The following is a 14,598-nucleotide window of genomic DNA, read 5'->3' as shown; positions in this document are numbered from 1 at the left end:
ATTTTTATTTGCATCGTTAAGTGTTTAAAATTCTGTCCGTCTCCAAAAAGTTTCTTAAAATGGTGGGTGGTTAGGCCTGTTCAATCTGTCTGTTAAGAATTCACCTCCGCACTTGATTGAAAATGACAGGGTGAGATTTAAGATAAAAAAGACTCATTTTAAAACAAAAAGTAAAAACAGGAGCCAAAAACGAAACTAAAAACAAAAGCCATGATTATGCCTTAGCCTTAATTAAAAAATCGTAAGGATTTTTTTCCTATGAAGGGGACTATTATGGGCAGAACATACCCTAGCTCGCGCTCGTCGATTGCTTATTAACACCGTAAAGTCCAAGAGAACTAAAATTCTATATAATACCTACTCAGTGGTGGATTCATGAGTGGGTATTATTACTGCTTATAAATTCTCCTGGTGACAGGATCGCACGTACGTCACTATCAACTGGGGGTATTTTATATGTCCTTGTTTTGGAATACTTTGAAATTCAGTTATCTAGTGTGATATTAATGTGTGATTTTTGAATCAAATTTTAGACCCTCCCCTCTTTCAAAAATTCCTGGATCATATTTAAGCCTTCCCAACTCGGCTTTAGCACTCAGATTCTCCACACTGTTTTCTCTTTACATTTTCTTTGATACTAACAAGGAGAATTTTTTTAGACAATCAGAAATTTCATAATATGGTGATCATTTCCTTTATTCTCCTAACCTTTACAGTTGATACAAGAGGGATATTGTAAGGAGAAGTAAAAAGCCAGATACTCTTAATTTCTAAGGGTGAAAAGATTAAGGTTATGATTTTCACTAATCTGCACGAACTTATTCCAAGCTGAAAATGCAAAGAATTTTATTCTCTCAGCGACCATAGCCCATTTCAATTTAAAATTAAAGTTACTCTGGATGTTGTCAACACACGAACCAAGCAATTACGAAAGCGCAATAACTCTTTTTCAAAGTATGATTGCAACAACAAAAAAAAGGATTATTTTATGATCGTGGTTTTATTTGCCTTTCGCAGGTACCAAGTATACTCGAATTCAGACGAGGTACAAATTGCATCAACTGGTTGTCATTTTTTTCTATGACAGCTGTCACATTAAACGCATGTTGTTTGTCGTCGTTATTAAAAGTATGCCTTGTTTCCGTCTTTCTTTGCACGCTCATTTTATAATCTATTGAAACAGGCTGTCTTTTGCTCTCCAATTGAGGACGATTTGCTCTCTATGCTTTTAAAGAACGGTTGCTTAATTTCCCATGTGGCGGGTCAAAAGTTGAAACAATTAAAAACAGCTTTTATTGCCACCAACTACCAATTTTCATGTCAGGTTACTCCCTAGTTGTGAGTGTTCCATCTTTGCATGGAAGACTCTAGTTAAAGCTTTTCCATGTTACCATCAGCAGCCTTGGCGAATGATAGAAATTCAATAGCGGTGATAAAAAAAAAGAAGAGAGAAGAGCAAAAAAGGATCATGCTGTATAACTCTCGTGAGGATTGTTAAAAAGCATTCGCGCGTCGATTCCATTCTCACCTGCCTGGCTGGATAAACATCTTATTCAGAACTCGTTGAAAAAAAACCTCTAGAAGATAATAGAGGATCACCTCATTTTTCGAAAAGTGTAAATAAAATTAACATCTACTCGCTTAATCCTTTGGTTGGTCGATACTAAACTATGCAAATCCCTGACCATAAGTTACTGCAATTGAATCCTTAAAGATGCTTATAGCAGCTGTTGAAGACAACCATCTTCTTCGACAGTGGCCTCCAACTTCTTTAGAATTAAAGTTATTCGACCGTCAGCTATATCATCTGAGAACAAAGAAAAAACCCTAAAGATTCGATATGTCCAAAAAATTGTGTTACGTTCAAAAGAAACATGGAGAAACTTTGTACACGACCATTTTACGATCTCTAGATTTGAGTCCATTTCCAGCTATCTTTGAATTAAGCAAATGCATTTTCAGTCAGGGGCAAAAGCTACAATCTTGGGAATTTAAAAAAAGGATGTCTGTTAACAAGAGCAGGTTGCAGACGTAAAATGTTCCTCCGGCCAGAGTTTTTATCAATATTAGTTTTGAAATAGCGAGATTTCTTGGTAGTCATTACGTAGGGCTTTTTGACAGAGAGGCTACTCGCAAAGAGATCGTTCGTCACGAGGTTTTCCATTACAAAACGTTGTAACTGTTATTTTAAAACCAAGGAAAACTAGCATCAAAGCTAATTTGCACCAAAACCGGTAGCTTGAGTCGACGACGTCTCGGGGTTCGCTTGTTGAAAGGTAAAATTGTCCGTGGTCCTCACAACAATTATTTCAGACTCGACTATATTGGTGCCGCAAGACAGCGCCATTTTTAACGACCTCCTATATTTCTTAAGTCTCCAGGCATAGATGAACGCGTCTAAAGCCACCTTCACAAACATCATCTCGTCACCAATTGTGATTACAGCGAACAAGTCAAGCCACTCTTGTCGAGTTTCGATTTTTGTGTAGAATCTGATATGGAGTGTAATGATATGAGGAAGAGCGCACACTATAAGTATTCCTGCCAGAAATAAAGTCACGATGGTAAACTGCCTCTCGCTTATCCTGTTTGTTTGCGGCTTGTTCCCGCGCCCACGGATGGTTCGTTGTTCGATGCTGTTCCCTCCTGCGAGTCGACGAGACGTTTTAGCAAATTGGCGAAATGACCTCAAGAGCATCGCTGAACCGACGATAAGGAGGATTGTTATAAGCGTGGAGTGGAGGTGAAGGTCGACTTGAAAAAGGGTCAGTTGTGGCGATACAACGAATTGAAGCAGAATAAAACCTGTGAAGTACCCAACACAGGAGACAACACATGCGAGGACCCGACGTGTTGTGACGATTGAACGATAGAGATGCGGGTATGTTATCGCAAGATACTGCGTGGAAATGAGACCCAGGACTAGTAGAAATGACGCGTTTAGCCCAACATACGACAGCCAGATTCCAATTTCTCGCAACGTGTAGTACGGTTCTCCTATGATAAGGGACCATGTTGAATAACGTACAAAGCGATAGAGGACGAAAAAAGGCTCGACCAACAGGCCTGTCGTAAGGTCGACAACAGCCAAAGCGACGATAAAGTAGGTAGCTGGCGTACGAAAGCACCTTAGAGGATCTTTGAAGATAGTGAGCAGAAGCAAAGCGTTACTTACGATTGTTAAGGGTGAAAGGATCGCCAAACAGATACCAGTAGCAAGCTGTGTATAAAAGAAGAAATTCAAGTTCACTGCGAATGACGAGTTGGACATGGCGCTGTTACTTGTGATGTCAGAAGATCAAGTATTTTTTCTGCGTCAGAGTGAACAGCAATGCCTGTACCGTTGGAGGCCCTCAGCTCTCGATTTTTATCACACACTCTGAAAGGAACCCTTTCAAATTGCCTATTGATACCAGCTAATGGATACTACAGCGGTTTTGTTCGAAATGTTTCAAGTCTCGTTTGTGCTGCTGTCAATCATTCGATTGACGGAAATAATGCCAAAGTTAACATCAGGTGCACCTTTGTTTGAAATGTCAGGCATGCTAGAAGATCAAACGTCAGAGCAATTCTCTTAGAATCAGTCAGTTCGTAGGTAAGTAATTTAGTGTTAACAACTTAGTTGAAAACGTCAATTGGCCACCGTAACAAGTAAAAAAGCTGGCGTTTCGAGCGTTCGCCCTTCGTCATAGCGACTGACGAAGGACGAACTTTACGAACGACCCGCTTTATTCATTTGTCAGTTCGTAGGAAACTTTACCTTTAATTTCCTCAGTAGAGAGGGACATTTTGACTCAGATCTCTTTACTTTATTTGGTTTTTAACACAAAGTTTACACACAAACTGCTGCATATGACATCAACTTATGATGTGATCACCACCCAAATGTGTCATTTACTGTTCGCAGGTGCTATACCGTTTCAAGGAATATATATTACTTCATTTCGGCAACCCCTTCCCTCACACTTTAGGAAAAAAGCTAAAACGATTATTGATCCATTTTTGTCTTATTGATTATCATTTCGGCTCCTTTGATCGAATGGGAAAATTTCCTCTTACAGAAAACCTATTACAATGTACAGTGATTATTCAAGTTTAAGTCTAAGTCGATCAGATAAGGATTCAAAGTATCTTCCATTTTCAAAAGGACGGTCAGAACGGTAACACGACCGAGAAAGACGTCGATTAAAAAATGAATCTATATTTTTAGTTCGAATTTGGTGAATGGCTGGATATTTTTACCGTCTCTAACGGCGCCACACTCCAAGTTCAGCATAGAGTATGTGATCAGCGTTGAGTTCCAAATCAGTGGAAACTTTGTTAATTTGCTTTCGGGGTTTCCGTTCTCAGACTACAGAAACTTTTGGTGATTTCACGTTGTTTTGCAGAGGACGGCTAAGAAATGTATTGAGTTTTAAAACGCACGTGCTGAGCTTTTGTTCTGCCAATTAGATCCTTGCTTTTTGCCACCTACTCTTGGCTGTTGCTGTCAGAGTTTGCTCAATGTTAGTGATTTAACCCTTTAACTCCCAGATCAAGTTTGTAATTCTCCTTACTGTCAACCATACAATTCTTATAGTTCAGAGAATTTAATGTTGAATCAGCTAATTATCCCCAAATTGATATTTTTCTTCATTCTCATCACTAACCTGGCTGATATTGTAAGGAGAAATTTGTCTTGGTCACTTATGGAAGTTAAAGGTTTTAGGCGGGTGTACGTTCGATGAAGCAACTGATATAGAGCAACTTTCTTAACTACAGATTCTACTTGTGATTTCGTTCGATTTCTTTTCAAAAACTCTTTTCCCAAAATTTGAGTTGCCAAACACGGGGTGTGTTGAAGTCCTAAATGTAATAACTGTCCTAAATGTAATAAAGTCCTAAATGTAATAACATTTGGTCCTAAATGTAATAAATCCCTAAATGTAATAACGTTCGGTCCTAAATGTAATAAGCCTCCTATGCAATCGTTTAACTGCGCTAACATTGAGATGTTAAAGTGACAGCTGTTGCACCAAAGAATCCTCTGACCAATATTTATGGGATATTGCGGGCTCACTGATATTAATCAGCGGCTTTTTATTTGTTAAAGACGTAGGTTGAGAAGCATTGGCTACAAAACCTTATTCTAATACTGATGTGCTTTTGGCATCAAATTGACGGACGCAGAAGCAACGAGAACGTTGATTAATAGCTCTCTCTATATCATTGGCTCAGACTCTTAAGTGTAACAGATTTTGACGAAATACTTCTGTCCTCAGTGCTGAAGTTAACACTTGATGAACCAAGTTACAAGGAAAAAGAAGTCCACCGACTTATACGTTAGACAAATTTTGGGCTCAGAAGGGCATTTTTTGTTCTGTCTTCCCTTGCCAGATTTGTACGGGTTTGCATAAAATATATTCATATGCGTTATTGACCGAACGTGAGGTCAAAATGGCTATATATTGGCCGAGTTCTTTTTTTTTTTTGCGTTTTTATGGACTGAGACGAAGTCACGGTCCATAAAAAAGTAGAAAAAGAACGAGGCTAATATCCAGTAATCTTGACCATACAAGAGAATTTATATTCTCTTGGCTTAATCATTAAAGGATTCATTGTATAGCAAAAGATTTCGCTTTGATAAGAATCAAGAATGGCCTGTTTATTTCGAGAGCCGATAGTGAAAGCCAACTGTGTTTGCAGCACAATAAACCCAAAAGGGTCGTTTATTTTTTCTATGTATATATGAAAACATTGTCCAAAAGTTACGAACTTTGTAAGTTTTCTTGCGTGGGATCAATACGGGGGATCCTGAATGGGCGAGGGTGGGCCCATCATGCCCGCTCAGGTAGCCAATCAGAACACAGGATTCACTTCATCTTGCCCGCGTGCGCTGCTAGCTATATGATAATGTGACTTGCAGAGCAAGATATCGACTGACCAATGATATGTTATCCCATTTCACGATCACAGGTCTCGACATGTTGCCTTTTTTCCACGCAAGAGTCAAATTGAACCATTGAGCTACACCATCCAACACATTATGGTCAGTTGGCGGTCTAATGAACCATTCATTTTTTTCCTTTAGCCCCTTATGACGGGTTCATCAGTTCCCGAACCGAAATATTAGGAAAACATACATTTTAAAGTTGATCTCAAGTTTATATTTCATTTTTTGTCTTCACCTCTTCTCCCCGCCGTGAGGGGAGAAAATGAATAGATAAATAGATGAATGAAAAAAGAAAGCTCAACAGTTTCCACTTATAGTCATATGGTACATGAACTGATTACTGTGGTGGAGTAAAGCCATAGAGGGCTGGAAATGCAACACCCCAGGTTCAAAATTGAATAAATCAGGATAGTCATTCTTAAAAATGAACTCAAATGCTTCATTAGAATCAATTGACACTGAATAACATTGATGTGCAAAATTTCAATAACGCTACTGATAATAATAATTTTCTTTTGGATTAACATGTGACACAGCGAAATCATTAAAACTGCTCTAAAATGGTGCATCACTTCTAAAGACTTTAACACGAACGATAACATCAACAATAGCATGCTAGTTCATCATCAATTGTAGTAAATTTCTTTTCCAAAAAGTCTTAATGGTTACGTACCAATCGATTCCATCCTATTGAGCTTCCAGCCAAGCACTAGCCCACTTTGGGCTGGAAATGATTTTCTTCAACTCGATCAATAAACCGCTATAAGGACCATACTTCGACTGCTGATATTTCTTATGTCTAGCAAGTAAAAAGACGCTGATTGATATCAGCGGGCCCATAATGTGACATGTATACTGGTCAGCGGTTTTTTTGGAGCAACAGCTGTCACTAACATATCAATGTGGATGTCCGCCATAACAACAATGCACTGCAGGAGTTAAACGATTGCATAAGAGGCTTATTACATTTAGGACTAAGTGTTATTACATTTAGGACTTTATTACATTTAGGACCAAATGTTATTACATTTAGGACTTTATTACATTTAGGACAGTTATTACATTTAGGACTTCAACAGGGTGCGGGTTATCTACGGGTTCGGTTCATTCGTCGGTGTTTATGAAACTTTAAACTTACGAACTAAACTGACAAAATTATAACGAAGAATTAACGAAGAAAACTACAGAACGTAAACAAAACTTACATTTGCTACGGTGCTGGGCGAAATAGTTTAACTGCATAAGGGTGACTAAGGAAAACGAAGAACTGCTTAAGAGAGTGAACCCCCCAAAAAAACTCGAAAAATATCTGACTAATGACCAAGGTGGATTAGCAAAGCCGCCAGGGGAAGGTTGTGCAAATATCCCATAGGTTACTTAATGCAAACTTCTTAAGTGATGAAAAACGGGTGTGGAAAGCGGCTGAATAGGTGATTAATAAACAATTTACGTGGACTAATTAAACTTAGTTAGACAGATAACAAAAGGAGATAAATGCAAAGCGTTTTATGATCTTACAACTTCTTCCACATCAAAACATCCCCTAGAATTTCTTGCACACAATATACGAATTTGTGATACCAGAGGGTGTTAATGGCGTACTTTGCATTTACAGCTACCGTTTGATTTCTTCCGTTCCGGTTTAAAAAAAATTTAAACGCTTAACTTTTTTTACGACTGACGGTTTAAATTTATAATTTTTTACGATTGCCAATTTTTTTTTTCCGCTTTACGGCTATAGGTTAACCCCATTGAGATCCTCATACAATAATTAATTCTTGTTTTAATCAATTCTAGGTGGATTATAGGTGAGAAATTTAAAATCAAAGTATGTTTTTTTTTATCATGTAACAAATTTAAAAAAACATATTTGTACATAAATAATTCAGTTTCATGAAAAGATTTTCTTTTATTTATACTCTGACCCATAGCGACTTTCTTCCCACAGCAAATGCAGTTCCTATGCCAAGAGTTTTCAATTTTTCCTTTTTTTTTTTTGAGCGTGCGAGTTCGATGGACAGACAATTTGATTCAGGTTACTAAAAGGTAATGCTTACGTCTGCCAATCTTACAGCACTAATTACGACTATTGTTAATTGTATAGATGACTTGATATAACAACTTGATTGTCAAAAAAGGTACAAAGGTTAACGGATCAAATCTAGGTTGCCACTTTGCTGAAGCATGCTGAGTGGGAACCTAGATAGAGGTGAGCTGAAAGGATGTTTTGATTTTATCATTCTTTTCCTAGCCTTTTCCTCATGCTCTAGAGAAACACTTGTGCAAAGGTCGCAAATACTAGTCTCCCAGTTGGCGAGCTGGAGAAAGCTTTTATATTTTGAAGATGATAATTTCCCTAACGAACTTACCTCCAAAGAGGTTCATGATGTTCTTGCTAATTTTTGAGACGCAAGTGTTAAGATCTGGTTGAGTCCACGAGCACGATAACCTACATACTAAACGTGTTTAAATTTTGAAGCAGTGGGAAATCTTATCTTCGATTAAAAATATTCTATTAGAGCAGTTTTTACGATAAAGAAATCAAGAGGTTATGGGTTTGGACCGATAGTATGAGTTAACGTTTGATCGTTCTCATTCGTCTGAAAAACAAGTCGCTTGCCTGTTTTCTCATTGTAAGGATAATAATAGGTCTTGTGAAATGAACTTTATTAGTTATGTGATTAAACTTGACTTTCACACTTCACGATTAAAACTTATGCATTTTTCAATCGTCCTCTCTGTCTTTTTTTCTCACGTTCAGCAGAATGAATATGCATATCATTCTAAAGATCGTTTCCTTTGTTAGCCGCCTGGTCGCAATCATCTTCTTGATGTCTGGTAAGTGTAGGGTCGAGTTTTACTTGTGTTGCTTAGAACGAGAGCCAACCATGAGCGCAAAATTGCATACGCCAGCAATCTCACGGAATTTAATTGCCAACGTTTTCAGCAAGCGTTTTCGACCAAGTTTCCTTGAAGTATACCATCTATCTTCATTCTTTAGTTGTCTTACAAAAGTTCTTAAATATTGCGTTCATGGAAAAGTAACATGTTAAGTTGTTTAGCACCAATATTTTTACTACTTTCCTCAATATTGATTGCCGGGAGTAACTGCAGAATACCCTGCCACTTTGGTCCACCTCATTTACATGTGACGTGAGGCTTTCAAGAACGAGGCTTAACACAATAGACGCTCTAATTCTTATTCAATGACATGTAAATGAGTGACAGGTTCTTCTGCAGTTTAGCCGATTGCCGTCCTCCTTTGACCTTGTACTATTTATCTATCTGTTGTTGAATGTGAGGCTCCTCTTTCCGTCTCCTATTTGTATCGTTTTTATTACTATCTGAAAAACTGTAATTTAACTTTAAGGGCATCTAATTTGCTCGCTACGTTAAACGCTCTGTCCTATTTCTTTCTCTTCTCTGTAATTATTCAAAAAGTTTGTAATTATTGAAATGAAGGAAATAAAAATACAAACACCAATACATCTATAATTTTAAAATGTTTTATATCTACACACCAATTATCAATGGAAATGACACTTGTAATTTTAATGATGTTCGCAGGTACAGCCTTAACCGAAAACAAAAAGGTAGGGCATGTGTTAGATAGCTTTAGGATCATCTCGTTATAAATGAAAGTAAAAAGAAACTTTAGCCGATCTCTTTCAACATAAAGTTATTTAAAACATTTTTCTTTTCCTATATATTCAGCCAATATGGTTTGGTTACATCTAAGTTCAACTTTAATAATTTCATTAAAAATTTTAATGAAATCTTCAGAAATGTATTTGAATTTAGGAATGTGAAGGTATCACTTCAGCATCACATAATCAAGCGAGCAAATGATAAAACAATGAGAATGATATAAAAGAGGAAAAAGTTAGTTCAAAGTTGGAGTAATATTACTTTTTTCGTCACGAAATTTAATTTTACACAAACTATTCATTTAAGTCGTTCCCAACGTTTCCTTTAAGCTGAAAATAAAGAACACGAGCAAGAATTTTCCAAATCCTTTTCACTTAGGCCTCTTCGAAAAAAAACCAGACCACTCTTGAATGTGAAATTTTTGAGTTCAAGCCAAAGCACGCCTTCTTTTCAAATAACTTTTGTTCTAAGCATGATTTGCACGTGCCACGCTTCAATCTCTTGATAATTTGCATGCTCTTTTTATTTTTACGCGAAGACGGCAGCGCAAAAGAATATAGGTCAATAGTCCATTTTACAGTTGTGAGCTTGGTTGCCAAGCCTTTGAACAGGAATGAGGCTAAGGGTGACCTTGTTATGATACAAACCTTGCTGCTTTTCAAATGCAAATTACTTTGTTATCATGCTAACTAGATACTGGTCTCTATCACAACAAGGTCACCTTCAGCCTCACTCCAAATCAAAGGCTTGGCAACTAAGCACACAACTGTAAAATGGCCTATTCTTGTAGTATCTGGCTTTAGAAGCCAACTTTTTATTTGCCTCAGCCGATATTGCTTCTTATAACTTTCCCCTCCATTCCCTAGCCCCTTCATCATCACATGACAGATATGGAGATACAGCGGCTGTTTGGCGTCCAGAATTTTGCGGATGGTAAGGGTCTTCTTTCATCCTGAAACCGTCAAAACAGTGATTCATTTATATGCGAGGATTTCGAAGTAAATTAAGGAAGTTTTGTAATGTAAGCTCAACTCTCGCTAGTTCTTACGATTCTGTTTTTATGACAGATTATTTTATATTTTATTTAGAGAACGTCCTCAATAGGGATAACCTCAGACGTCTACTTAGGTGTTCTTGTTCACGATAAACATTATGATTTGATTGGATTTAAATATAACCTCGTGATAAAAAGCAGTTTTTAACTTTCAAAAAAAAATTAATTCAAGCAATATTTTCTTGCGGTCTTTGCACAATAAATTTTACAGTGTAATGTAAAAGAGCGCAACCAATTTCCGAAACGTTCAGCTTTATCTTTCAGTACCTGAATATGAGGTAACCGCGCCTTATCAGTCAAACCAAAATGGCGACTTCGTGACACATACACTTCACGAGAGACACAAGCGCGATGCTCACGCGGGGGAAGATTGGCACTACAAAATGGACGCTTTTGGGAGCAAAATGCATTTGAAACTAGCAAGAAACACGCAATTGGCGAAACCTGGCCTGGAGCTTGAGACGCGACATAATAACGGTGACGTCACAAGGACGCCTGTCCAGTCCGACTCATTTTTTCATGGAAGAGACATTTCTGATCCAAACTCTTTTGTGGCTTTGAGCAATGCAAGAGGACTGGTTAGTGATTACTGAGTAATACTATTGTAAGAACGGTAAAAGCTTTTCTTTACTGTTTGATTTTTGTCCAGCTTCGCAGATAACATTAAACGACTGTGAATATATGAAAGTCATATATTTGAACTGCGGATATTAAAAGACGTAAATATGAAAGCGATATTCGCAGTGAATGAACACTACTTACTACTACGTGTCACTAGCAGCAGTGAAAATGAGGCCTGAAAAAAAAATTTATGCCTGTACAGGACTGTGAATATATGATCGCTTTCATATTCACAATTAACATTATTCACCAAGGATAGGAAATTTCCACCACCCCCTCGGAAAATTCCTGTAGAAAATAAATTGAGCCATGCTCATTCAGTTCAAGAGATTTACAGCGCTGAAACTGTGATTGGGGTCACTTAAACAAATCTAATTTATTGCATCATGGGAATCGGGGAACGATTCCTGTTAAGAGACCAATCAATATTGATCGCCTGGGGGTTGAAGGAGTTTGCTTGTGTCCCGATAAAATTCACGTGATCCTCCCATAATGCCATGACCCTCCTCCTCCCCCCCCCTCCCCCCTTCACTCCTTGGTAGTTAATTGGCAGTCAATTTTCTAAAAACCATGTGATCCCTCCGGACTCCCCCCCCCCCCTCCTCTCTCCAGCTCCCCAAGCGATAAACAATGACACGCCCCTAAATTCACGGTGATGCTCATGTGTAATAAGACCGTGAAGTATCCCTTGTGGAAACCCTCATTTTATCTTGCAGACAGGAATGATATCTTTATCGAATGATACGTTCTTCATCCATCCACTTCCTAACCATCTGGCAAAACACGTGACTATCAGGAACGCCGCCAAGCCACACCTTGTTTACAGAAAATCAGCAACATCCCTACACTGCCTTGATTCATCAGGTATGGGCAGGCCTTTTAGCCCCAACATGTTGGAAAGTGTGGTTCGTTTCCTTTGATGTTTATTGGTTGAAAAATTCAGTCTTCGAATTTAGAAATTTTTTGGCAGACAGAAAACTACTAGGTTATACGGAGCGCGCTCAATCGTCTTGAATAGAGTTTTAAGGTGGGTGTGTTAAAAATTGACTACCAATGAGAATGTATCGTGAAAACATTACACAGCTTAATGGGGAGATCATGTAATCTCATCGTGATTTGACCAGAAACCTCCGACTTCCGCCCCGCCCGCAACCCCCCTCCTCGTCTTCCGGACGAAAAATAATGACTTTTCTCTTCTATGTTCTCTGAACATTTCAGGTGTTGCTTCGAGCTCCACCGAATCAGGCAAGAATTACGACATATTCAGTAGAACTTCACCTACGGAACTCGTCGCCCACAAGTACTTGCAGGCTGCACTGGTAGCGGATGAGAATGTGGAAGCTAGACATGGAAACGAGACTGCGCACTTTTTGTTAGTTTTGGCTAACATAGTGAGTGTAGCTCAACCGCTTCACTAAGCAACCGAGCCTTTCTTTGACATGAAATATCTCACGCGTTTTTCTACTAAAAACGTTTCAAAAGCATTCCCTCAAAATTCCATGCAGGCTTGCATATGAGAATATACATGGTCATCCAACTCGTAAACCTAGTCGTAAACTCGTGTCTATGGTAACGACTTGGCCTGGTTGCCTTCGATATGCTTTCTTAAAAGAAGTAATCACCTGTTTCTGGTTTCGTTTAGGTAAACCGTATTTTAATGATGTACTTAAATTCAATCAAGGACTTCCTCAAGTTGTCAAGATACTTGTTACTATGGCACCAAAGATGTACCTATTTTTTTTGCCCTTTTTTTCATGTATTGCTTATCCTTTCAGTTATTTTAATTTTTTACAGGTTTCTGGATCGTTCCGCGACAATTCCATCGGGAAAATTAAAATTAATTTTCTTATCAGCCGTCTTGTCATTATTACTAACAAAGAGGTAAGTTCATTTTCATAGTGCAGTGCGGCGCCATCAGTTAATAAGAGGTACTCTTGGGTAGCTTGCTTATCCCTTTCACCCTTGAAGAGTGACTAGCATCTAATTTCTCCTTTCGATACCACAATGAACCACTTATTAAGGTTATGAGAATAACGGAAATGATCACCAACTAAAGAAGCTTTTGAGTGTTATACAAATTCTCCTTGTCAGCACCCTAGAAAATGTATAAAGAACAGTATGGAGAATGTGCATACCGATATTAGGATGTAAAGGGTTAAAAGCACCCCTCGAGAGTTTTGACCAAATCCAACTTAAAACTTAACCTGCATAAGAATGTTGAGATACAGAATAAAAAAACAACGCCAACAACTCTATGATTCTTTACAATTACAAAAAACAAACACCATATTTGGTCAAATAATAAAGAAAGGAAGGCTTCTCATCAAGATGATAAATAAGACTTAATTAATAGCTACATTTGGTGTGGCACAATTGATCAAGAGGCAGAAATATCTTTTAGCTGGGAGTCAGCCAGGGTTCTTCATCGGGAGAAAAGTTGGACAAAATCAGTCAATGGGCAAACAGAATCAAACCAGCCGATCGGAGCGATCCTCTGTTTTTCGACGTGACATCACTTGTCCATGTGTAAGTGAAACATTTATTGATCATATTTCCCCGTACTTTTTGCGACCGAAATTTTGAAGCAGTTCGAGCTTTCTTATCAATTCTTCTTCGAAGACAGACTTATTTTTTATAACTGGTGGTTTTCGATAAAATCCAATCCCGTTGTCCCGATCACTTCTACTGCCACAGCCGAAAACTACGCAATGGACCATCTCTACTTTCTCACTTTCATCTTACTATAAGCGTTAGTTATAAGTAACTATTTGTTTGGGCACCAACATGGCGGATAGCAACCGTCGTCAAGACAAAAGTCACGTGAGTGAAAACCAAGAATTGAATGCGTTCATTGCTTTTGTTTCTTCTTTGTCAGGGGAGGGGGGGGGGACTTTTCTCTCAGTTAAGTAAACTTGAGTAAATAAATTATGATGAAATAAAGCTGACCATTAACTCAATTTGTCTAGGACAAACATTTTAGGCCGGTTATTTACACGACGTCCAACCCAAACCACGGTTTCACGCAATCAGTGGGCCCCGGGCTTTCTCTTTGCTTTCTCTAGAGCGTTAATTTGATGAAATTAAAAATGTCCTTCCACTGCTAGCTTACGGCCATCTTAATACTGTTCACAAAAATAAATATCAGATAAAAGGTTCAGCTAAATTGAGGATTGTTTAGGACGCGGTTTTGCTAGACAAAGGCTTAACTTTCTTTAAAAAAACCGCCCTTTGTTTACCATAAGAAAGAAAACTTGAGACATACAAGGCTTAGGAACTAGGTTGTCTGTCTCTCATTGTTAATGTTTTTCTAGAAATAGTATGCTTTTAAATATATCGGAGAAAC

The 14,598-nt window shown here is 38.1% G+C and overlaps 2 protein-coding genes across 2 annotated transcripts; one reads left to right on the top strand and one right to left on the bottom strand.

The window, feature by feature from the left end:
* Positions 1-2,215: 2,215 nt before the first annotated feature.
* On the bottom strand, positions 2,216-3,277 carry LOC131773758 (adrenocorticotropic hormone receptor-like). The gene has a single exon (XM_059089701.2). The coding sequence runs from the start codon at positions 3,269-3,271 to the stop codon at positions 2,216-2,218; it is 1,056 nt and encodes a 351-aa protein (XP_058945684.2). The 5' UTR covers positions 3,272-3,277.
* Positions 3,278-10,462: 7,185 nt separating this feature from the next.
* Positions 10,463-13,079, top strand: LOC136278899 (A disintegrin and metalloproteinase with thrombospondin motifs 3-like). Its single transcript, XM_066162064.1, has 4 exons — positions 10,463-10,513; positions 10,899-11,212; positions 12,474-12,646; positions 13,050-13,079. The coding sequence occupies exons 1-3, from the start codon at positions 10,471-10,473 to the stop codon at positions 12,576-12,578; spliced, it is 462 nt and encodes a 153-aa protein (XP_066018161.1). The 5' UTR covers positions 10,463-10,470; the 3' UTR covers positions 12,579-12,646; positions 13,050-13,079.
* Positions 13,080-14,598: the final 1,519 nt, after the last annotated feature.

This window comes from Pocillopora verrucosa, chromosome 2 (assembly GCF_036669915.1).
Source record: "Pocillopora verrucosa isolate sample1 chromosome 2, ASM3666991v2, whole genome shotgun sequence".
NCBI lineage: Eukaryota > Metazoa > Cnidaria > Anthozoa > Scleractinia > Pocilloporidae > Pocillopora > Pocillopora verrucosa.
The sequence above is the reverse complement of the archived record's forward strand: the minus strand, read 5'-3'. Positions and strand labels throughout refer to the sequence as shown.